The following is a 24,906-nucleotide window of genomic DNA, read 5'->3' on the forward strand; positions in this document are numbered from 1 at the left end:
AACCAGTGTAGGGACTTTAGAACCGGGCCGATGTGCTCCACTTTCTTAGTTCTAGTGAGGACGCGGGCAGCAGCGTTCTGGATCAACTGCAGCTGTCTGATCCACTTTTTAGGCAGACCTGTGAAGACACCGTTGCAGTAATCAATTCTACTAAAGTTGAACCCATGAATTAGTTTTTCAAGGTCCTGCTGAGACATTAGTCCTTTAATCCTGGAGATGTTCTTTAGGTGATAGAAGGCCGACCTTGTTACTGTCTTTATGTTCCTCTGAAGGTTCAGGTCTGAGTCCATCACTACACCCAGGTTTCCAGCCTGACTGGTGGTTTCTATTAACTGAAGCTGTGTGCTAACTTTTAAACGCTCTTCCTTTGGTCCAAAGATTATTACTTCAGTTTGGTTTTGATTCAGTTGAAGAACATTTAGACCCATCCATGCATTGATTTCTTCTAAGCATTGACCCAGCGCTTGAATGGGTTCATGGTCACCTGGTGACAGAGTTTATTGAACTAACCCAGGGTTTGGTCTACTTTCAACATAAGATCTGGAACAAGGAAAGTGGCAGAAATGGCGAGATCTTTTCTGGAGGAGCCTTGAGACGTTGGAGCCCAAATACTCCCCAGAAATCTCCATCAGGAGAGTTTGATCACACTGAGATTAGATGTCAGTAATTTATCTCAATAATATTCTCAATTCTTGTCTTGTTTGTATAATGTAGGTGATGCAGAAAATCATTTAAGGGCGTCTGTATGTCACGCTGTCAGGAATTGTTGCTTACATTGTTATTTACTGTTACTGTACAGCAGAGGTTGCCATGACATTATTCACAAACATTCATGGAGGTTGTTCTTAGCAGAGTAGTTCTTGTCACATTGCACACCAGGGTTCAGTCTCCAATGGAGGTTGAACTGGAGTTGTGTTTTATTTTATTATTATCAGACGCATATTTTCAGTTTAGTTACATTTTATTATAAACAGGGCTCCCTTGGACATTTTTAAGTAGCTTTGCAATCTGACAAACTGGGCCGGTAATAAAAGAAGAATGTCAGAACTGCAGGAATCAGAGAAAGCAGTCATTTAATCTGTATCATATTTTCATAATCAAGTATTATCTGTGGATATATTTCTGGGTTTCCAGGCGTCATTGGCTGCATACATGACAGTTACATACTAAAGATCTAATCTTTATCACGTTGATGTTTCTATTTCTATTCAATCATGGTCCTGTACCTTCAAAACAGCTTCTGCAAGTTCTATTAATTTCAATTTTATTCATATTTTTATTCATTTATATAACAGCTTATATCTGTTAGGTGACTCGTATTGATGTTCCTTTGAATGAAAAGCTGTGATAAATCATCTGTGGTTCTCAGCCACAGATGCAACAGATGATGTGTTTTACCTCCCAGGTTGTTTCCTGTACGTCTGTAACGTGACTCTCCCATTGATCAAAGTTAATAAATATATTATCAGGAAGTCTGCGGTAAGCGGAAGATGATGGACCTTGATGGACCCAGAACAAGCTGGAGAGAATCAGTGAGGAGAAAGAGGCCCGGGTTTCCCTCCTGGACAGTTACTCTTATGACCCAGTCTTATTGTTCAGATCTTTGTAAATAAATCATTCAGAAAGTTTGTAGGTAAAATTAATGCTGATGGTTTAGTTGAGCTAATTTTACTCCAGTGATACCTTCACCCCATGAACTGAAGGAAACGTCTATTAATCCTGTTATAAATGTCAGAAATAAAGGAGCTGAAGTGTTAAAACCTGATTAAATGGAGCTAATTCACTCCTTAATGCATCATGGAGGTTCTCACATTCTTACAATAATCAACACGTTCGTTTTACTTGTATATATAAAGTCTGACTTTTATTCAGGAGAAACATCAAACAGAAACACAGGAAAAACTGGAACATTATGGTTCAAGTTTAGGACATTCAAGATATAATTTCAAGAAATCCTGATTAAAATGACCAGAAAAATAATAAATAAGTGATGAGATTATTCTGGCTGCTTAAAGCTGTTTATTAGTGAAGTTAAATATTTCAATGGATCTGGTAGGAACCTTCAGACCAACATCTCTTCCTTCCTTTGTGTCAACATCTGGATTCAGGAACATCAATAATACTCAACAGCAGATCAGGTTGTTCTTTGGGCTGATTCCAGATCAGTTTCTACATTCACTAAAACAGCCTAGGAGGATTATCCACAGACAGGTGGTCAGCTCAGAGTAAAAACACATTTAGCTTCAATACATGAGAGTCAGGCAGGAAGCAAAGGCCAGAAGCTGCTAACAAGGAACAACCAAAGCTGCATTAATACTTTGTCATAATTACTTCACTGTTCAGAGAAGGAGATCATATCTCTAATGAACATATATCTGAATAAAACACTTTTATAAAAAGGCCCAAACTGGTGCAGAAACACGATGATGGAAATAAATCAGAAGCTCAGATGCTGCTTTGCTTTGAATAAATATGAATTCAAAGGATAAAAAAGCAAAAAGAAACAGAATACTTCATTGAATATTGATTTGATTGTACTTCATATTTCCTGCAACACCTGAAATGAGGCCCCGCCCACACCTGCACTAACATGCGTCCTGAGTGATCAGATCAAGTCCTCACAGAGCTAAATTCAGACGTTTAAACACATTAAAGTCGACCTGTAGAAATGTCCAGCATGCAGAGTAATGTTGGACATGTGACCCATCAGTTGTTTCACTATGTTTCTGTTTTATAATCTGTCAGCTGATACCGAGCTCAGTACAGCCCAACAACATGTCTCCTCTGTTTCCTCTCTTCAGTCACATCTTCTAAGCTTCACAGCTGAGTTTATTCAGAGTTTGTTCCCAAAATATCTCAGAAGTGACTGAGATGAATCCATTTATTGTTTCATTTCCTTGTAGAGCAGATCAGTGTGATCGGACCACTCAGGACGGCTCTTACTGTGAATCATCTCTGGTCTGGTCTACTGAGGTCCTGATCAGCCAGGATCCATGTTAACACCAGGTCTCAACAAGACACTGAATCCTGACCTGGTGTTGGTTTTAATGACTGATGAACATGAAGACAATAATGGATTTATGATAATGGAAAGAAAACAACCTTCACCTTCAGATTATCAGACATTTAACACTGAATGAAAAGACATGAGATCTGATTATCTAAGAAATTCTCATCAAACAGAAACAAAGAGTCACTCAGAGCTCAGTTTCATGAAGCTCTTCTTGGCGTCTTGGTGCTGAAATGTTTTTATTAAACATATTTTGATGATTAATCATCTGAGATTTAAAGCAACCAAACAAAATGAATGTGTTTAAATTAAAATGGACCTTTCTAAGCCTTTCAGTCCATAACTTATAGCACCAGTGAAGCTATTCAGTAACAATGAAGTCATGGTTGATGACAGCAGAAGGTTGATCTGTTGTGATCCATCAGAACCAGCAGAACATTTAACGTTTAGAGAGGTAACAGACATTTCATTCTCATCTGCTGTAGCTGAGTCAGCAGGAGGAAATTATTTCATGCTGTTCATTTATAGATTAGAAAACCACCAACATCCATAATGATGTCCACAGATCTATGGCAGATAGATTAAATCTACAGATCAGCTGGAGGATCTGGGGTCTTCTCCCTAAAGCAAGCAGATTTCCTTCTATACATCACAAATAAAACACCAGCAGCAACAACAGCAGCAAATGTGATCAGACCAACTATTAGTCCAATGGATCCATCCTTGTCTCCTGCATCCTTGTTCCCTCCATCCTTGCACCCTGTAAAGGAGAACCAGGTGTGAGTATAATCTGTCACGTAGAAGATGATCATCAACATCTTTAGAAAACACAAACATCTGATCTGAGATGTTTCCCTCAAATCAAGAACCAGGAAGCTGCTGGTTCTGATGAAGTTCTGATGCAGAAACAAACAAACTCACCTGGGGGAACAACATCCAGGTTGATAAGTTTTGTATCACGGCCTCCTTCATTCTGGATTCGACACTCATATGTTCCGGTATCGTTAGTCGTCACGTTCTTCAGAACCAACGACACATTTCCATTCTTCATCTGTCTGTCCTGCAGATCCACTCGGTTCCTAAAAGATGGATGCTGGTTGTCTGGATCTATATGATCGTTTCTAATCAGAAGAACATATTCTGACCCCAGATCAGTTCTCCTCCACTGTAAAACGGTAACAGGTTTGTTGTCATCAGCTCTACAAGGCAGGATGATGTCTTCTCCAGGTTCTGCTGCAATGTTTCTCTGATCTGCAGAAGAGAAATCAACACAGAGCAGAGAGGTTAAAGGTTAAAGTCGACATCTGCACTTCTATAGCAGTATCAGAGGGATGAGAAACACCATAGAAAAGACAAAGGTCCCTCAAATGGAACAAAGATGGTACAGAAGTCACAGAAGATTTTAGACAAACATAGATGTTTTTTTCTCCATGTAACATTTTTTGTGTCGCCCACGACCAATGAGATCAATAAATAAGGATCTCATAAGAAATGATCAAATCTGGTCTGTGTGGTTTCATCAACTTCAGTAAATATAAACCCACCTTAGAGGTTAGGCCAAAGGAGCTCTCCAGGTCTAACACAGCGTCACCCCACACATGGACCTGTTTCAGAACCCTGGAGAGCTCCTTGAGAGACAGCCTGCTGCATTCTAGGTTCACAGATCCAGGGGTGGATCTACCACCCTAAAAGAAAGCCTTGCCACCCCTGTTGCTACCCCATCTGGCAGCTATGAATTCAAGAAACCAAGACAAAAACAAAAACAACCCAACAGGGCAAAAATCAAGAGTCTAAAGAAGTCCAGGAGGTCGACGACAAAAGAGGTGGCGATCAGAAGTCTGAGATGCCGGCGCCTAAACCAGGAGCACCCAAGAAGATGCTTATCGGGAGGCCGGAGTCTGGGAGCCGAGTAAGAGACCCTCGGTCAGGAGGTCTGAGGTCAAGCAGAAATTCAGGAGACTTGAAGTCGGGTTGAGAGTCGGTCGTAGAGTCTCAGGGTTTGAAGTCTGTATTGGAGTCTGCAGTCTTCCTGTCATACCGGGGCTCTGGAGGCTTAGCAGCATGCAGGGAAGCAGTACAGAAACCGCTGGAGTCCAGAAAAGCAGGAGACGGGTCTGGAGATGCTGCGGGAAAGACCTGAGACGTATCTGGGAAAACCTGAGGAGCTGCAGGGATGCCCTGAGAACCAAGAAACTCCTCTTGAAGCGCCTGAACCACAGACACACAGTCCTGGTGGTTTTTGGCCAGATGTAAAACTGCCTCCAGGCAGCAGGACTTAAAGTAGGCAGTTTGAGTTGCAGCCAAACCAGACAGAACCCATGCAGGTGCAGGATGCTTGCCTGGAGGACGCACAGCATGTGCAGTAACCCCTGGCTGCTATGGAGACCTGGACCACACACCCCTCTCTCGCCTGGAGTCACTGGATGGCGAGGTTGGGTCCCAAAGAGGATCAGAGCTCTGATGGTGACAGCATCCCGGCCGAGAAGAGAAGCCCGCAGGAAACTCGGTGGTGGTTGAGGCTGCTACGAATGTGGATGGCTCGGCTGAGGCCGCTGCGTACGAAGAGAGCTGAGCAGCGGCTGCCACAGACGTGGATGGCAAGGGACGACGGCGCCTACGGTGCAAGGAGGAAGCAACTGGAGACGACATAGGGTGAGTGGAGCGGTTCTGGCCTGGTTTGTAGCCTGGTGGCGCCAGCACCAGCCGGGATCCGCCAAAAACCTCCTCCATTTCCTCCAACAGTAGGAGAGTAGGCAGGGTCTCCTCCCCATATAGAGCTCTGGCGTCCTCCTCCTGCTGCTGGATCCACCCAAGTACGTTGCCCACCCTGTCTGCTTGGTCCTGAGTTTGGCTGGTTCCTTCTGTCATAGTCTGATGTGGGTTTGGAGCAAAATGCAAACAGGTACTAGGGCTCGGCATATTGTGAGATATATCTTCTTTAATTAGGTTCGTAGAAAGCACTTTCATAACCATTGGAGAAACCACCAACAAAAATCCTGGTTAGGACGATACAGGGAAACATAAGGAGCTTGAGGAGAGACGTGACATTTCATGAGGAACCAGCGAGGAATATTGCAAACAAACCAGTTAATAAACAGAGGGAGCTGGAGTGTGGACCAATGAGAGAGGAAGGCAGGTAATCAGATGGAAGTGGTAACAGGTGAGGAACTGCTGGGAGACTGAGAGGGAATGTGACTAATTATACAAGGCAGAGAGAAATCAACATGAGGGACAGAGCAAAGGTAACCTAAACTAAATGAGAAAACCTACGAAGAACAAAGTGACTAAGTGACTGACTGCAACTAATGATCTGACAGAAGGAAAATAAACATGGGAGACTAAACAAAGACCGGGACCGGGTCGCCGGGGCAGCAGACTCAGCAGAGACGCCCAGACGTCCCTCTCCCCAGACACCTCCTCCAGCTCCAACGAGGGGAGCCCAAGGTGTTCCCAGGCCAGCCGAGAGACATAGTCCCTCCAGCGTGTCCTGGGCCTCCTCCCATGTTAGATTTACTGGATAAGCAAGACCCCATAATTTAAAAAAGACTGGAACAACAAGCTAAAAATGCTAAGAACACTAGTAAAACAGCCCAAAATTAAATACTTGAAGGTCTGGCTGGAAAGGTTAAAGTTGAAATCATCCAAGAGGTTAAAAAGAGTAAACAGATTTCAGTGATTGTAGACGAAAATAAAGATGTTCAGAAAAAAGAGCAAATGTCACATGAATGCTACACTCTTAGGTGACAAGTTCATAGGCTTTTTTGAAAAGCATTATATATATTATATATATATATATATATATATATATCACTGTAGTATTTACATCTCTCCTGTTATTGCAGTTTCCCAGTTTCTTCCAGTCCAGAGGTCACGGTGTTGGGGTCATCCATTTTGGTCGCACATTTTGACATGCGCAGCTCAACAGTCGTCGCAGCTCTGACGTCACCAAGAGTGTAAAACCCACAGGAGAGGAAAGTGTCGTTGCTATTTCCCGCCTGTCTAACAGGACGACGCAACGGAGGCGCATATCTGGAGAGACAAAAGCTCGCAGGCGAACTTTTGCTCCACAAGGCCATTCATGGAAGACCTTGAAAGCTGGAAATCCTAACCTGATTTTAAATATTTATACATTACTGCATGTTGTCCAACAATGTGTTAACATGGTATAGCCCTGCGGAGCGTCTGGCCCAGGCTGCATGTGATGCAAGTCAGGCAATGAGCTGTTTCAGCCAGAGCTGCTGCTGCTAGCCTAAACAGGCGCTATGTGGGTCAGCAACTTTCTGGTCCACACTCCAAGCCAGCAGGTGGCAGTAATGCACCACATCGTTGAACGCCACCTACCAGAAAACGACAAAGAAGAAGCTCTGTGGGTCCTTCAACGCGGGTTGCTAAGTTACGAGCTTGAGAGCTCACGCTTGCTGATAGTACAATGACTTGGTGCACAGATGAGTGAGTAAAAGATGGCTTCATCAAAAATATGTAAAGTGGAAAATCATACATTTAAAGATGAATGGACAGAAGCACAACAGGGAGCATAGAGTGTTTTCACTGTGAGGAATGGATTTTGGGAAAACACAAAAAGCCTTTGACTGACTGGGAAATGATCATGGAAGCTGAGGCAGAAACACTTTTAGATGGAAAAGAAGAACAACAACTTCAGGAAAAGGTTCAGCAAACAGCCCTGCCTGCTCCAAGCACAACAAGGAGAGCAGAACTGTTCTACCAAGATGTTCTGACCCAGCTAGACTCAACCATTCAAAGTGCGTGTTGGACCATTTGTTTGCTGAATATTGGACCATTTGTACGTTGCTGGAGCTGCTAAGCCGTCCAGTTTCATCGGCCATTTTGTACCCCAGGATAGTCCGCTACTACAAATCCCAGCGGGCACCGCGGCTGATAGGGCGGGGGCGTCGCAGCTCTGATGTCACAGTGGACTATATAACATACTCTGAGACAGGCCACCATTGCTTTTCACGCTGGAAACCGAGACGCGGTTACCACGCAACTGGAGCATCACTCTGGAGAAGAAAGTCCCACATGGACATGAAAGAAGTTTCTCAAATGGGAAGGCCAGAAATGTCACTTTACCGATCGAAGGCGTGAGCTTAACACGTAACAGAAGAGAAAAACTTCATGGAAGTAGAACTTAGAATCGCCACTTCTAGTCCAATGTGTTCTAAATTGTATGTGCATGCCACCTTTTATTGAAACTTTGATTGCTGTTGGACATCTGAAAGCCACTGTGCTTTTCAAGCTGTGTGAGTTTTGCTGTGTTGTTTTAACACCCGAGAGCAAAGCTTAGGGTACATTTTAGAGTTGGACCGTTAGAATTTCATGGTGGAAACTCACCATCTCTTTGTCTGCATCCTGCGTGTAGCTTTTTACTGGTTCGCTGCCAAAAGTTTTATGATCCTTTGTGTCCCCTGAGCTACAACTTTGGGGGAAGTTTTATGACTGCCTGTATTACACTGAGCTACAATGGTGGGGGGGGGTTCCTCAATGCTTTGTCGTATTTTGCCATAACTGCTGTTTTATTCAGTTTTGTTTACCCTTTTATGTAGAGTTTTTGCATGTTTGATTGGGTGAAGATTATTGAATCAGAATATCGAAGTATATCAGGGCTGTTGATTTAATAAATATTCACGTAGATAAAGAGAAAGTGTTTGTGGTTATTTTGTGCAAGAGTGATTTGTCAGTCAAAATAAGGTCAAAGTTCCCCACGTTTCGGCAGAAACGGTTGATTAAACAGTGACATCTAATAATAGTTATCAATTATTATTGAGAATTTATTAATTGTAATTATCAAGGGCCTTGAGCCATAATTACAAAACTAGAGGACATCTTTGATTTCAATTCATAAATAAGGACTTTTGGTTAAGAAATTAATTTTCTCAAATTATGATTTTAAATTATAATTCTTGATAAATATGAATTTATCAATGATCATAATCCTAACATGCATTTAATATTGGTGCTAAAATTAGAACTATTCTGTTCAGCAGATGATTTCATGGGCAGATGAATAATTGATTAGTTAAAAAACCAAAACTCTATTAAATGTTAAATAAAAATGAAAGAAAATATTTTTGTCAGTTGATTTAAAGTGTTTAGATGATGGAGGTAGAGGACCTCCTGCTATTTTAGTTGGGGACACCTGCTCTAGGCTCCACCTTGTTACATGAGACCCAGCTCAACCCTCAGAGTTTCAGTAAATTTATAAGTCAGCCTAGAGCAGCTTTAACTGGACTGAGCTGTATGGTCAGTGGGTTTGATGAACCCTAATCTAGTATTTGTGTAGCAATAAAACTTCTATTGAGGCATTTAATAAGCAAGATACATATGTTCCTTCCTATGTTCCTGTAAGGAGACATTGGTACCTTTAAGAAAACCCTAACATACCTGTGACCATGTTCAAGGTCATTTACCTGTGAAGGTGTTTTTATCTTTGGGGATCTAGGGTGCAGTTTAGCAGGTTTAGTTGACTTTGAACATCCATTGGTACTTTTCAAATGGAATAATACACGTTGATAAAATAATCGTCATTTATGGAGCTCTCAATACAATAAGGCTTATCAGGCCGCCATCATCCAGAAGAAGAAGAAAGTGAGATCATAAGCCCTGTCCCAATACCCACACTACACCCTACAACCTTCTATGAAGTGTGTACATTGTAGAAGTGCTTGTAGGGGTTGAAGTGCGCAGGTTACAAGTGTGCAAAATTGGATAACTGGGACAGTAGTTGTTACGTCATCGGCCCGGTCCCAACACTCGCACCTCCACCCTCTATTGCGCGTTCCCGTTGATGGGTTTGGAGGCGTAGTGTGTCCCAATTCTCCAGAGTGGTCCTTAGCCCCGCCCCCTTTGTGCCCTCAATCCACACTTGGGCTAGCACGCATCTTAGTAGACTTTGTTGAAGTATATTACCCACAATTCACTGCTGCAGGTGACGTTTTGAGCAAAAACCAATCAAAACCATCAAATCAGAATAAGAACTGCATAAACTTTAGACAGTAAGCTAACAATATATTTCTTATGGTTTTCCAGGCTTAACATTGCAAGTTGCCACCAGCTTCAGGGTGATTCTGGGCAGTCAGTAGACCAGAACATTGAAATTACATTTCTGCTGCAGCGAGAGTCTGGTGTTAAAGCCTCCTTCCATTCCTACACTTTCTTCTCCTCAAAACAATTGCTTGTTGCAGTTCTAACATATTTTTTAAGCAGCAAGACAGAAAAAACACGTCCCGCCATTTCAGATTTTGCAGTTATGGTGCAGAGGTTACATCCTGTAACAGGAGTGATTAGATTGCAGCACCAACACTTAGATTCAGGGTTGGACACCTGCTTTTACTCTCTATCAGATAGACTCCAGAATGGTGACACATAGTCTACTGATAAACACTGAGGGTACATCCCATGCAGGGACTACCAGACATGAAAACCATGTGACCTTCTGTTTGTCACTTCAATCACCAGCGGGTTAAAGGATGAGAGCCTCAGCGCTGATCTCTGAAATCATTCCTCTGCCTTATTTAGAATAAAAGTGTTGAGAGTAAAGAGCAGTTTGAGAGTCATTGAGAGACATTGTAGGCAGAGATGATGGTTCTGGAGAAAAGATCCGAGGCGTCTGTCCGCCAACAGGGTGCGGTACCTCAGACATCTCCATCCTTCAGAAAGATACAGGAAGTTACTGTAAACACGATAAATCATCGAAGTTATGATGATTTATAAACATTAAACCTTGTTTCCTTTCCTGTGAGACAGAGTTGGGCTTGAAAGTTCTTAGAAAGTATCGGTACTTTTACCCAGGTATACTTTCATATCTCTGGATATGGACTGACGTCACTCCACCCCCAAACACACGGATCTGAGGATGGGTTTGGAAGTTCTGGTAACTTGTTCCTAGGATCCGGACTCGGTTCGGTTTAAGTCCAGAGTAAAAACTTACCAGTAGAAGTAAAGAAGAAGCTGACAGAGAACAGAATCCACCAGAGATCCGCTGAGCTCCATGCTGCCATTTTCTTTGCTTTCATTTCCTTATTGATGAAAACCGTTATCTGGGCGTGACCCAGTTGTTTTCTACGGAGCCCGCCAAGGGACATAGAGGACACACGTAATACTTTTGCGTTCGCTCGCGAAAGTATTTAATTATCTTGAGAAAACTGTGTATTTTGGAACAGCAGCACAGATGACAAACTGCTCACAAAACAAACAACATGATATGGATTATTTGTCATCTGCAGGTTAACATGCAGTCAACGATGCGATTAAATGGTTAGAAGAACCGTTCAACTCCCTATAAAAATAAAATAAAGTACACATCATGCAGCAGTAATAAGCTAATAAAGTGTCACAGATGTGGTTTCATGCAGTTTTATGGTCCAGAGTTCAGTAGTTTGACAGCTTGTGGATAAAAACTGTCTTTACGTCTGATTGAAGATCATTTTATTTAAGGCCGATTTCAAAATAAAACTCAATAAATCTCAAAAACGGGTGAAGTGTTTGTTCCATTTTTGCAGTTGTCTGGTTTGGAAACTATCCCTAAAAGTATTGCGAGATAACGCAAAGACTATTTGTCCCTTCGCAGGATCCGTGGATTTCTGACCGAACTCAAATGTTCCGAGAACAAATAAAACGCTGAGAGAAAATCTGAACCCAAACTCTGAACCCGTCCATTTCAGAATATCAGTTTTATTGTGTGCTTCAAATCACGGGGTTCTGCATTAAAACTGTAAAAATAATGACTTCTACATCCCATATTTCTTGGAAGTCAAACGTCATCAGCGCTGACGTAACGACGCCTTGACCATATTTAGACGAGACGGTCTGCCTACAGTTGGAGCTCCACAGGAAGCGGAAGTGATAAGAAGGAAATGTATCATTTCTGGAGGAAAAACGTCTTCAGGAGAGTTTTTAAAATTTATATTTTTATCGTAGTTGACTGTCGTAAACAGCAGAGCTTCACCGTATTCAGAAACACGTCACATATTAGCAAGATTTACAAAGTTAAACGATGACTGGTTATCAATAACAAGACATTTAATAATGAACGTCTTATTGCTACAGCTCCCCCTGCTGCTGGGAGTCAGGAAATGTAACAGGTGGTGCTCCTGATATCTGGAGGGAAATAACCGACTCAACATCTTCATAACAACATAGTTATGTTTTGATACACATGAAATGACAACAAATGACTTGTTATTAAAATCTTATTATTGAAAAAATATAAACAGAAACATTCGTCTCATTTTATGGTTGCTTTAGATTTATTTTTACTGTCCATCTGCCCATTCAATAACTGTTAAATTAGGTTTTAGTTGAAAATAAAAAATAAGAGTTTATGAAATGAATCCTGCTATACATTTTAGTCACAAATGCAGTTAAAAGCAAGCAAGGACTGAATCATTCTAGTTCCTCTCTAAATGTACCGATACTATGTAAAGATGTAGAACTATGAAACCCCAACATGTGTGGAAACCAGAACCCTCAGTTTATTTTCTCTTTCTGCATGCATGGAGATGTTCTCCCAGTGCATACATAGGTTCTCTACAGGCACTCCAGTTTCCTACCACTGTCCAGAAACATGACTTCCAGGTAAATTGGTCTTTCTAAATAGTCTTCAGGGATTAGTGTGTGCATGGTTGATTGTCATGTGTGTCTCTGTGTTGGCCTGTGATGGACTGGCGACCTGTCCAGGGTCTACCCCACCTCTCGCCCAATGACTATTGGAGATAAGCACCATCCTGGGGTGTTCGTCTCTGTGTGGATGGTTCATCTGTTTTGGAATCTTAGGTCTCCACTGGAGGGCGCACTTGGACCAGAGCTACTGGATTCCTGGAGGGTGGATTTGAACAGGTGTGCTTCGGCTCACCTGTTCATGATCAAGTCATCAGCTGGAGTATATGAGGAGCTGGCTGCCAGTCATCTGACGCTTCACTGTTAACCTTTGTGGTAACCAGAAGCCCTCTGTGATCCGATGGTTCTCTCTGTGTTTTTCCCCATGAAAAATATCTCTAGTTCCTCTTCGTTCAAGGCTACCGTCAAGCAGAAATCAAGTTCCTCCTCTGTGTGCTCCCAGACTCCACAAACCATCTACTGCTGAAACCTTTGGGTCTCTATTCCTCAACAACTCAATGCTCCTCATCCATCTTTACATCCTGTCCGCCCTCCAACGCTCCCATCTCCACCTCCATTCCTCGCTACTCCATCACCCTTCATCTTCTATCTACTAACCAGATCCACTGCTCCACCCAGACTCCACTCATGTCCTCCTGGCGTTCATTTCTGCATCTTCCAGTAAGCCTCCTCCATTCTTTCATCATAATTTATGTGTAATCTCATCATTTCTCTGCTCACCTCTCCTCTCCTCCACAGTGAGTCTACTGTCCCGTATTCCCAGAAAATTCCCCAGATTAGGATCTCCTTCATTATCATTGTCTGTGAATAAACCTTTAAAACCTTCTTCTTGTCTCCTGAGAGGATTTCTGCATGTGGCTCAGCAGCTAAATAAAACCACGACAATATCAGCTTTAAAGGGGGAATGTTTGAATGCATAAAATGTATTCAAACATTTTTTAAGATATCTCTCATTCTTAATTAGTTATAAAGGTGATATCCTTGATAAACTGAGTCCATTTACAGTTTGATTCAGAAACACAGAAAATAAAGCTCTAAGTGATTCTTATTGGGAGAAGAAAATCCAAATTTCCCACGAGGTACGAAATGGCCTAATCAAAGTAGCGTCTGTTTGACAGGAGACTTCTTTATGTAGTAAGACAGAACCACCAAGACCAGGTTTTAGAACCAGAACAAACTGGTCAGCTGGAATAAAAAAAGCTATAATAAAGACAGTTATTAGAGCTCAGAAAGTGTTCATATGGACCTATTCATTGGCTTTCTAGAAAGAGATCTCTAGCAAACTGATGCCTTTATTAAGATTTTATTATTATAAAATATTCCTGTTATTGTAGATAAAGTTTCTCCAAGCTCTTAATGGTTGCTGGGAAAATTGGACATTAAATTTTTTTATTTTGTAGTTGCACATTAATAAAAATAACAACTTTCCTGTTTTCAGACCAGATGGAGGAGGATAAAAATCAGCCTCCTTCCACCGGATGTCAGTTTGACTTTTCATCAAAGTGGAGAAGAAGTGGAGCAACCTGAACAGCAGATAACAGGAAGGCTGAATGAAGGAGTTGCTTTGTTTCTGCATTCAACCTCTGCCTTCATGGTTTATTAGAAAATACTGACTTCCTTTAGGAAATGTCAGAGTTTAGATAAGGGTCTCCATTTTTACCCTCATAGTGATGTTTGCAGTTATTAATGCTAAACATGTTAATCAAGCTTTGTAAGACCTGCAGATAGTTTTAAATACCACACTTTTTTATTTTGAATTGTTTTTCATTTGTAAAACCCAGATTTACAGCAACTGCTCTCTCTCACACAGTGTGACATCACCCCTACGGCTAAAATAGATTATCAATGACCGTTTGTGTCAGGATTGCTAATATACAACTAACAAAACTAGTAAAAAACACAGAGAAATCAGAACCAGCTATAAATCTGTGTCATCAGGAGCTTAACAAACAGAGGAGATCATAAATGTGCTGCAGATTGTTAAAGCTACATCATCACTTTATGTTTTTGTTCCTAATATGTGGAGAAAATATGGTAAAAATGATGGAAATTCATTCAAATATTTAAATATGTCAACATTTATTTATGTGTTTCCTCAACTATTAGACTCATATTGATGCTGTTTCTGCAGGAGGACTGAATACATTTCATAAAGCTGCCTGTAAATCAGCCACTGGCAGCTTTACTAACGCTACTTTAAAGTGACTAACATATTGAGTCCCAACTATTCCTGAAGTTATTCATAAATAGTTGTTCAAGTTCAACCATGCAGCCTAACGGAGGACTTACTGCAGGAAAGGAGTTCACACTGACTTCTACTTCTACAGCTCAGCTTCTGCTGATAAAAGGTAAAACTTTCAAACTTAGACGGCTCTCTGGCTGATTTCTACTCAGGTATTGTTTCTGACAAAGAGCTTTTTGTAAATTATTCACAGTTTGGTTTATATTTAATAATTAAAACAGAGAGTAAAGATAAAACTGACCTGTATGGTTCCATGGTGACCCACTGATCCATATAAACCCTGCAGAAGGATTCCTGACTTCTCCTCCATGTTGGTTGCTTTCAGGTTTGCCTCCTTAGTTGGGTCTGTCTGTAACCCACCCAGCTCTGACCCCACCCATACACAGATCTGTCTGCAGGAAGGTAAACAGTTCAAGGTGTGTCTGCTCAGACTTAGAACCACAGACTCCATTTGTTTGCACAGAGATTCTGTGACAGAGGTAATAAAATGATAAAAGCTGCAGGAGAGCAGAAAAACCAGCCAGACCAGAACTTTTGTCCTGAAACAGCAGGAATCTGTGTTCATGCTGGTGGATGAAGGAGGAGGCAGGGTGGAGGTTCAACAGCTTCAATTCAGAGAAACACTAAACTAAAAAGGACAAAACTATCATTTATTATAAGTACTTCAAAGAACTACTGGATACAAAATATAAAGTTACTGTTATATTATAAAATACAAGTTAAAAAGGTCAAATATCAGAGGCTATCAGCCCTCGATGCAGCCGTCTGGGTTTGACCTCTGAGTTCAGGATGTTTGGGTCAATGCTTCTATCTTGCTGTCCTTTTCCTGCCTCATTAACTGTGAAAAAGGCCCATAGGGCCCCCAACCCCCCGCTCCCCCCAACACCGAGAAACAATCTAAAATACGCTTTAATTCACAAGTGTAAAAATAATGAGGTTATGCAGGTAATTGTGTTGAGAGATTGGAGGAAATCTGACCTGAAGATTTAAGGACTTTATGAATATTATTCTCTTCTTTAAAGGGTCGCTGCAGCTGCATCTTTACTGTAATCATCAATGTGATTATTAAACAGCCACAATGAATAACCAAATGTTAAAACGTGTCCATGAAGGTTTCCAGGTCACACCAGAACCAAGGTGGTTCATTCAATATCAAACCATCCAAATGGCTCCAGAACCTGCAGAGTTAACAACAAATAATGGAGAACATTTTGGTCAACAGTGTCAGAAATCATCCTCTGTTTGGTCCAGTTCAGAAACCAGTTTCCTCTCATCTGTCCAGTCCAGAGACAGGTGTCCTCTCTTTGGTTCCTGTTGTATGAATAACAGCCTGGATGAGGTCCTCCCTCTGCTGGTCCACACAGACACCCACTGACCCAGCAGGTGGGGGAGAACTAAAACATCTGATTGGTTCAGGATAGATCTAGATTGATGAGATCATCTTTCTAGACAGATTAAAATATCAGTATAAAATAAAGCGTCCAGGTTTGACCAGGTTATATGAAGGGAATTCATGCTTGTTTCATATAAATATGAATCAGAACAATAAAAGTTACACCTGTGTCAGCAGGAACCAGTAAAGTAGAACAACAGAAAATGAAAGAATGAAACCCGTGGAGAACATAAAGTCACTTTGTGGAAAAGGATCAAAACCAGGGATGATCTACAGTCATTCAAAGCAAACCCCAAGAATAAAAAGGAGGAAAAGCTTGATTATTAATGTCACTTCTGGCCCAGTTCTGTTCATTGAACTGGGTTCAGAGAATCACTGAAGGCAACAGAATCATTCATTCATAAAATGTTTGTTCATAATCTGAAAGCAAAACAGAATCAGAAAAGAGGTTTTAGTGACACGGCTGCAGATAAAGGTTCCAACATGAGCTACATGTTAGCTAAAACACAACATGTTCAAGTCAGAAAGTGTCTGACTCTGAGGTGGTTCAAAGAGTCAGGACTTCTTTCTATGCTGCACATTATTGGTCTGGATTGGAACTTGGATCTGAACCAGATGACCTTTGAACCAGATGACCTTTGAACTGTCTAAAGTTAACTGTCCTGCTGCTTCTTAGCAACTTCAACAATCAGAAGAACAGAAGCTCAACCATCTAACTTCATCATTAAAGGCGTCATTGTTCAGTTAATTATGGGCTGGATGACGTCAACCATTAACTTCATATGTAGAACTTCATGTAGAACAGAACCAGACTGATGTGGTTCTGTCTGGAGCTCATCCTGATCATTGGACTCCAACCACATTCAGACTTTATGTCTTTGATTGTAAAATCTCTGATGATCTGATGGAGAAACTCTGATCTTTCCAGCATCTTCAGCTCCTCCTTGTTCTCATTATTCATCAGTCTGGAAACAAACAGCAGCAGGTCAGGATTCAGTTCCAATCAGGATTTATTAGCTTGATCTTTAGGATCCTATTTATTAGAAAGCCAGGCAGTATTTTCTGACATCATCATGTGTTACTAAAGAGTTCATGTTTCCTGGATTTACTCTCCTGTATTTGTGGAAATGTGCCTCTAGATAAAACATTTTAGCTTCAACAGGACTAGAACTATGGCTTCTAGATCAGGACAGCATGTTTTATCTGGATCATCTGAGACTGAGAGATGTTCTCCATCTGTTAGACTTCATACATGTGAGCTTTTTATCAACATGTATGAAGCTTCTGTTAACAAGACTGAATTTATTTACTTCTATTTATGTTTTTACTGAAGTAATATTTCAGGTTAACATGTTTAAATGTAGATTATAACTGGTATTAATGGTGGTAAAAGGTGATTTAATAGAAGCTGATCTGGAATCAGTCCAGATAACCCTCCTCTCCAGGGATCAGCTGTGACCTCTGACCCCAGCTGCTGCTTCCAGAGCAGACAGAAAGAAGGAGATATTTCAGAGAAAGTTCCTGAACTCTGCAGCATGTCTGGGTTTGTCTGTGGAACCTGAGACATGCAGCCTGTTTAAGGAATGAAGGAGGTCCTCCATGAAGACCTGAACAGGTCCAGACTGGTTCTGCTCCTCTGACTGGGGAACATTAGTTTGTCTTTACTCTCAGCTCTGGTGCTGAGATCATGTTAGATGTAACCACGGTTTTTATTTGCTTCTGTTGGTGAAAAGAAATGAAAACATTCAGAAAGTGAAAGTGTTGTTCTTTACTTGGTGAAATTTCACTGAATTATGAGTCAATACATTTATAATAAGATAAAAACAAATAGAAGTATCTGGTTTATTATAGAATATAACAACTAGATAGTCAGAGGTCAGTGTGATGTTTTGGTTCTTTATCTTCATCTTTCTAACAGAAAGTAAAAAGTCTGAGAGTTCATTTGGACGGCTGCTTGGAAGCTGCTCCAGCTTCATCTCCAGGTCAAAGTTTAACCTCTTCTTAGTCGCTGCGACCTGGAAAAGCCTTTCATGCTTCCATCAGTTCAGGACTTGATTGTTGTGAAGCTCTTCATGTTGGTGTGTTCCAAGCCCTGCTCTCCTTCAGCCGGTCCAGAACGCTGCAGCCCGTCTTTAACCAACACATCCAGACACGGCCACATTAAAATACTGATTCATTCATTTCGTTTTTTAAAAAGATGAGGGTTTTTAGTCTTTGTGCTGTTGTAATACACAGTATAACCACTAGGTGGAAGCACACTTCAACCTGAGAAGTAATGCCACAGAAAAAGTCACATGATCACACATTCAGAGGTTGTGGTTTGGCATATAACAAATAATCTGAAACTAAATGAATGAAACACTTTAGCTAGATTCTATAATGAAAACAAAACAGACTCATTTGTAAATGTGACAAAGTGGGATCTAAAAGCAGCTACCAGCCTCCTCTCCACCACATATCATGGTATCTCATGTCAACCAGACCCCAGATGATGCATTGCTGCTCTGCATGAAGTAAAACCTCACATGGTGAAAAATATGTCAGACTTTTCTTCAGCTTTTCTCTTTAATCTGCAGAAAGAGAAGAGATAATATGTTAGCAGTAAGGCAGGAAACCCTGACATCAGGAGGTCCTCAAGGACGTGTGCTCGGTCCTTTGCTCCTTTCTCTGTTGACACATGGCTGTAGAGCCAAATTAATCACACATCAGCTCATTAAGTTTACTGATACAACCGTGGTTTGACTCCTGATAATGAAGTATTTTACACAGTAGGAGTGTAACCTTTAGTGTGGAGCTGTGATAACAGCAAACTGTCTCCAAATGGAAACAAAACTAAGGATCTGATTATGAACTTTAGGAGAAAAGGTCTCAGTAGAGAAAGTGAGCAGCAGGAAACATTTGGAAGTCATTATCTATCTGGATCTCTTCTGGTATCTCAACACCTCAGTCTTGGTTTGGTGTCATGAAACCCTGATAACTTTTCAGAAAAAGGTGTAAAAATAACGTCACTCTCTGTATTTCTTGCATGATGAGAAAAACTTTAGTTATTAAATTTATAAAGTTTTAATTAAACAGTTTAAACCTGATATTTCTACAATTTAGAAACAAAAAACATTCTTAGAGGAATGAAGAAGGCCAGGAAGATGAATACTGGCTTTAAAACTATGGATCTCTAGAACATAATTTCACTGGTTCCTAAAATCACTTTAGTTCATTATTTAAAATAAATCTGGTTTATGCAGAGTCTTGTCTTTATTTTCTTTTAGCTTGATCTTCATTACATCAGCGATAGAAAGTGTTCATTTATAGAAACTTTGAGGTTTCCACGGTTCTGAATCTTGGAGGAACTTTTATGAATCAATCCAGGAAACCATCATTTAGTTTCCAGTCCCTCTGGATCTTGTAGAAGATCTGGACCAACATCAGAATCTAACAGGCTGGAGATGAGTTCCTAGCAGAGAAAAGCATTCAGACTGAGTGACTAAAGGTCAGATATTGGTTGGGGACATATTTAGATGAAACACCTCCTGAAACATGAAAACAGACGTTATTAAAGGCTCTATGAAGTCAGAACCTCCAGCGGCCCACACACACTGAACTTCTTCTCTGGAAGTTTCCACTGAAGCCTTTTTTAGTCTGCGGTTGTGGTTTATTGTTGTTTGTTAGCTGTTCTACAGATCGGTGGTGCATCAGTTAGTGACGACCAAACAGGAACACATCAGTTCTTTTCTACTGGCTCTCTGAAAGCCACAGACCCACAGGAGGCCTGAGACCAGAGTTCTCACGGCTGGAAGAATAGTCCAGACCACATGGCAGATTTACCTGAACACCACCTACATGCATTCTGGTTCTGCCCGCCTGTCCATCACGTTTAGATGAGAGTATGTCCAGACCTGTCAGCATGCCTAGAGTACACCATGCCAATCTACCAATCACCCTGCCTGCTTGGTGACATCACAGATTTTAGGGGTACCTGGCACTGCTCCCTGCAGCTTTGCATGGGATCATCCTGCACCTCCATCTAAATACATTTGAGACTTCAGATGGGGAAGTCTCTGCTGCCATCAAGCAGTAGGGTCTCTGAAACATCACATCAACTGCAGCCCCTGTTTTATTGACCTTTGACATACACACCAGCCTTCACAGCAACATGTTGCACTGATAGACACAGGCATCCACCAGCTTTGAGGATGAGGGTGAAGCAGCGGACCTGCAGGCTGATGGATGCCAGCTGCAACCCTGATTTAATGAAGTCAATCACACCTATGGTGGTATGTCTTAAAATGCCAAGACAGGACATAGAAACAAAAAATCAAACCCAAAGCAAATTGTCAGGGAACCAGAGCTGTCTCATGCAGACATAACTGCCCCTGTTTTGACCTCTTTCTGACCTCAGTCAGCTGCACCTAATGATTGTTCACTAAGGTCAGCTCCCTGCAGGCTGATGGCTATGGAGTGATTTAGTCCCACAGATATTCCTTTAACAGAGACTCAATATTGAAGCTTTAACAGCCAACAGATCAGCTAGTCATTAAAGCTTCTTCAGCTCCTGATGCAGCATAAGATCTCTGCAGCTCCAGAGACATGAACATATCCCCACGTACCTGTTTATGGGGCCTCTGATTCCATAAAGACTGTAGAAATATATTTGGCTTTGGACAGCAGCTTTGTTCCTGGATCAGTGGTTCTGTATTCACAGGCCGACCAGAACTTGAGGCTTTCCTCTCTGAACTCTGTCCTGAAGAACTGAGAGAAGGTTTCCAGCCCATCTGGCAGAAGAAAAACACAATTACAGAAACACTGTTAATACGTAGATATGAACCAGATTTAGCTGCTCTGACCATGTTGGGACAGTCAGTAGAAGACCTGGACTCTTCTTTGGTTTCTAGAAGGTTCTGTCAAATACTGGACGGGTCACTGTATCATTGGACCAGTTAGACATGGTCCAGTAGGAGGTTCTACCACTACTAATACTGTGGTGTCACTGTGTTAACAGAGACATTTAAAACAATGAATAAAACCCTAAAATAACATGATTTAAATCCAGGTTCTGGTAGAAGAACGGTCCTGAAACTTAAAGAAGACTTTTGTCCATCAATGAGCCAAACCGGACCAGGTCCAAACCCTGACCAACCTGTAGGAACTGCAGTGGTGCTGAATGTACGTTACGATAAGTTCTCTCTTTGTGAATGAATCTCTGCCTCAGATGTTTGTTTAAAACCTCAGTAAAATTCTTCAAATTCAACCGGTTCTGAACCCAAACGAAGGACCAGACACCAGAACCAAGAACAAAAGGGAGGACCACCCCCTCCTGTTTACCAGTGATTGTCTCTGTGTCCAGACGTGTCTCTAAACTAAAGAGATGTTTGTTAGGTGGTGACATATCTGGTGATACAGCACTACAGCACTTATTGGACCCAAATAAGAACTTTGTCCTGAGTAAGTTCTGGTTCTGATGGATCCTCTGGTTATCATCATTCTTTGAACTCTCTCCTCTTAGATTAAAAAGGTCTAGAACTGATTTGGACCAATAAACACCTTCCTGCTGTCATCTGAGAGTCAAACAGGTTCTCCATCAGTTTTACATCTTTGATCAGTTGAAGTCTTGAAGAAAACTTTATCTTCTGATCAATTCTTTGATTATTCTGGGTAAAAGCTCGCGGATCACAGGTTGGGTTAGTTTGACCACATAATGGTTCAACAGTCATGACTCAGGAGTTGGGTCGGCGGGTCGCCGGGTTCTTTAATTAACTCCACAGCTTGACTAATTCTGTTGGGTCAAAGGTTGGGTACCTTGGGTCAAATATTGGGTCAAAATGTGACCTGATTGGTTGGGTTGAAGACAAGCCTCAGAAGAATCCACACGGTTCTCTGAAAGGTTCTGGATGTGAAACTCTTTAAAACCTTGTTTTACATCCAGAACCAGAATCAGCTTTATTAACCGGGTCTGTGCTCATGAACAAGGAGATTGGTTCCTCTTTGCTGTCAGTGAGGACATTTTGAACGCTGCGTTACAATTAGAGATCAATGCATAGAAAGCGTTCTGCTATGAACCTGTTAGCAGAGGACAGAACCGGGTCGCAGTCGGGTTCTAAAGGGTTACTTCTGTGATCCGGAGGAGGTTAACCAGGAAAATCATCTGTGAGAAAACTTTATGAAATGATTTACCAACAGTTTCTATTTTAAAATTCCTGATATTTTTATTTCTAAACTCTTGGTGATTTTTGATTCATTAAATCTCGACTCTGTTTCATTTCTATTTACTTGAGCTTCCTTTTTACAAACAAGAAATGATTTTAATCTTGTTTATTGGGTTTTAATCCGTGTGTTTTTAATTATTATAACATCTGGAAGCTCAAATCATGTATTAATGTAACTGATTCATTTCTGACTGACGTTCTTTTAATGAACAGAAATACATTTCTAACGGGTGTAGCTTCTAAAGGTTTTTAGGTCTGAATCTTCTGTCTTTTATTTTATTGAGAGTTTAAATTCTGCAGCTGGTTTTTCAGCAGAGACGTTTTGATGAGAAACAGGAAACTGGACGACCACAGAGCTGCTCGTCTGTTAAACAGAACAACCACAGACTGCAGACAGAGACGGTCCAACATGTCAAGCTTTGTCCTCACTGTCTCCTATTGAAATACACCAAGTCAGCAGTTAATCTGGGCCGCCTGATGAGGATTAGATTATTATTGATCGGTTCAGAGGTCAAAGACCTACTTAGAAAGAGAAAAGCTGGAAATACATTTATACAAGGCTCAGCTTAAAGCAGAACATGTAGAATAAAGCCTAGAAATGAAACAATGCAGAGCAGCATCAACCAGTCAAGTAGTTCCAGCGTTTAACAAGAACCAACTCATCTTAACGTGGGAATCTGGGCCAGAACCTCCAGCAGGTTGTTAGAACTCATATCTCAGACTGAAACCAGATCAAGATCCAGGAAGATTCTCAGAAACTGAAATATTTCCTACCATGATAAAATCAACACAATAATCTGAGAGAATATTGGCCAGAGAAAAGTTTTTAGACTAAAATGTCCACTGAGTCAGACTGGACCTCACAGACACCAACATCCTTCATCACATCATCATCCTCACCTCTGCTGGGTTTGACTTTCTGTTGCTGAAGATGAGTTATTTGGACGTCGCTGTACGTGATGTCGTCTCCTTTACCAGCTGAAACAATCAGGGATTACCCACAATTCAGTGCTTCATCATGTTTAGTTTAATGAGGAAATTTAAATGATGGTTGAAATGCTGGACTTTATTTATTTATTAAAAAATATGTAAATATGTGGTAAAAAGAATTAATTAGTAAATTAAGAAGTTTATGTTTCACCTTTTGACTTGTGATGATGTCTCTTCACCAGTAGAACCAGTAACACCAGTAGAAACACAACACATAAAGATGCAAGAGGCAACAAGATGGAAAGAAGAGATGATGAGGAGGCAGGAGGAGGAGTGGTTGGAGGGATGGAGGTGGTGCAAGTGGTGGTGGTGAGTTTCACTGAAATCAAGATATTTCTAAAGCTATGAACCAATTAATGAATGAAGAGACTTTATAAATTCTAGAGATGAAGATCAGTCATCCTGACCTGAGACAGAGATCCAGCTGGATGGAGACTCTCCATGACCACTGATGTTACACTTGTAGAGACCTTCATCAGAGCAGGTCACATGGTGGATGGTCATGTGACCTGCAGGCTCAGTCCTGATGAGGGAGCCATCTTTAATGAAAGCAGCTGGGAGGTTGGAGGAAGTCTTTGTTTGACAGCTCAGAGTGACGTCATCTCCCTCCATCACAGGGAGGACAGGACTCTGCAGGATCACTGATCCACCTCAACACAGAGACAAACTACAGCATTTCATCCATTTCCACACAGCTTCATCAACACTAACTCCACAGTCTGATCTTACCAGAGACAGTGAGCTGGATGCTGCTGCTGGCTGCTCCCTCTCTGGACTCACACCAGTACACTCCAGTGTCATGTTCATAGAGGCTGTTGATGTTACAGGAGGAACCAGCTGGTTTCCCCCATCCATCTTTACACTCAGACTGACGTTTGGCTGTGTTTCTCCTCACAGTCCATCCAGCAGAGATGTTGTCCTCCTCACAGCTCAGAGACACAGAGTCTCCTTCAAAGAACTGAGATCTACTGGGACTCACAGTCAGACCAGCTGGGAGGAAAGAAATGAAACTCACTGATTGAGAAAAACATGTCTTTGCATGAATGAAGTCATTAGAACCTAAAAGCAGAGATCTCCATGGACAGCAGATATCTTCCTGAATAACTTTGGTATCTTCCTCTGAGAGAGAATTACTGTAAGAAGAGAAAATGTTACTAACCTTGGTTTATTCTGCAGCACAGCAGGAAACTCAGACCTACAGACAACATTTAAACTGGTTTCAATAAAACTTCTCAGTTATGATATAAAACTGATGTCTGATATAGAAGCAGACCTCCAGGAGACCTCCATGGAACATCTGGAGCTTTCTTCTCCTTTAATAGTTTCTAAGCTGGGTTCATGTGTTTAGTTCACATATTAAGATGATCTTTTATCTTTTAGTGTTGAAACTAAAGTTCATTCAGTCTAACTTGTTTCTCCTGCATCCTCCACCATCATC

The 24,906-nt window shown here is 41.3% G+C and overlaps 2 protein-coding genes across 3 annotated transcripts in view; both read right to left on the reverse strand.

Annotated features, from left to right (window-relative positions):
- Positions 1–1,836: 1,836 nt before the first annotated feature.
- LOC124880618 (coxsackievirus and adenovirus receptor homolog) lies at positions 1,837–15,216 on the reverse strand. Of its 2 annotated transcripts, none has more exons than XR_007041383.1 (3): positions 15,127–15,216; positions 3,932–4,261; positions 1,837–3,770 (listed from the first exon to the last, which is right to left on the reverse strand). XR_007041383.1 is itself a non-coding variant. In XM_047385894.1 (3 exons), the coding sequence occupies exons 1-3, from the start codon at positions 11,038–11,040 to the stop codon at positions 3,598–3,600; spliced, it is 588 nt and encodes a 195-aa protein (XP_047241850.1). In that variant the 5' UTR covers positions 11,041–11,049; the 3' UTR covers positions 1,837–3,597. The 2 variants fall into 2 exon arrangements, 1 of the variants encoding a protein (XP_047241850.1); XM_047385894.1 differs by lacking the exon at positions 15,127–15,216 and adding an exon at positions 10,956–11,049.
- A 2,810-nt stretch (positions 15,217–18,026) lies between these two features.
- The window catches only part of LOC124880583 (Fc receptor-like protein 5), a 7,022-nt gene continuing 142 nt past the window's right edge, over positions 18,027–24,906 (reverse strand). Inside the window, exons 2-8 of the mRNA XM_047385849.1 lie at positions 24,628–24,663; positions 24,198–24,458; positions 23,876–24,118; positions 23,620–23,787; positions 23,379–23,456; positions 20,883–21,047; positions 18,027–18,848 (exon numbers count right to left, since the gene is read on the reverse strand). Of these exons, the coding sequence (XP_047241805.1) occupies positions 20,887–21,047; positions 23,379–23,456; positions 23,620–23,787; positions 23,876–24,118; positions 24,198–24,458; positions 24,628–24,663 (947 nt within the window). The 3' untranslated portion in view covers positions 18,027–18,848; positions 20,883–20,886. The remainder of the gene's footprint in view (positions 18,849–20,882; positions 21,048–23,378; positions 23,457–23,619; positions 23,788–23,875; positions 24,119–24,197; positions 24,459–24,627; positions 24,664–24,906) is intronic.

The sequence above is a fragment of the Girardinichthys multiradiatus genome, chromosome 14 (genome assembly GCF_021462225.1).
Source record: "Girardinichthys multiradiatus isolate DD_20200921_A chromosome 14, DD_fGirMul_XY1, whole genome shotgun sequence".
NCBI lineage: Eukaryota > Metazoa > Chordata > Actinopteri > Cyprinodontiformes > Goodeidae > Girardinichthys > Girardinichthys multiradiatus.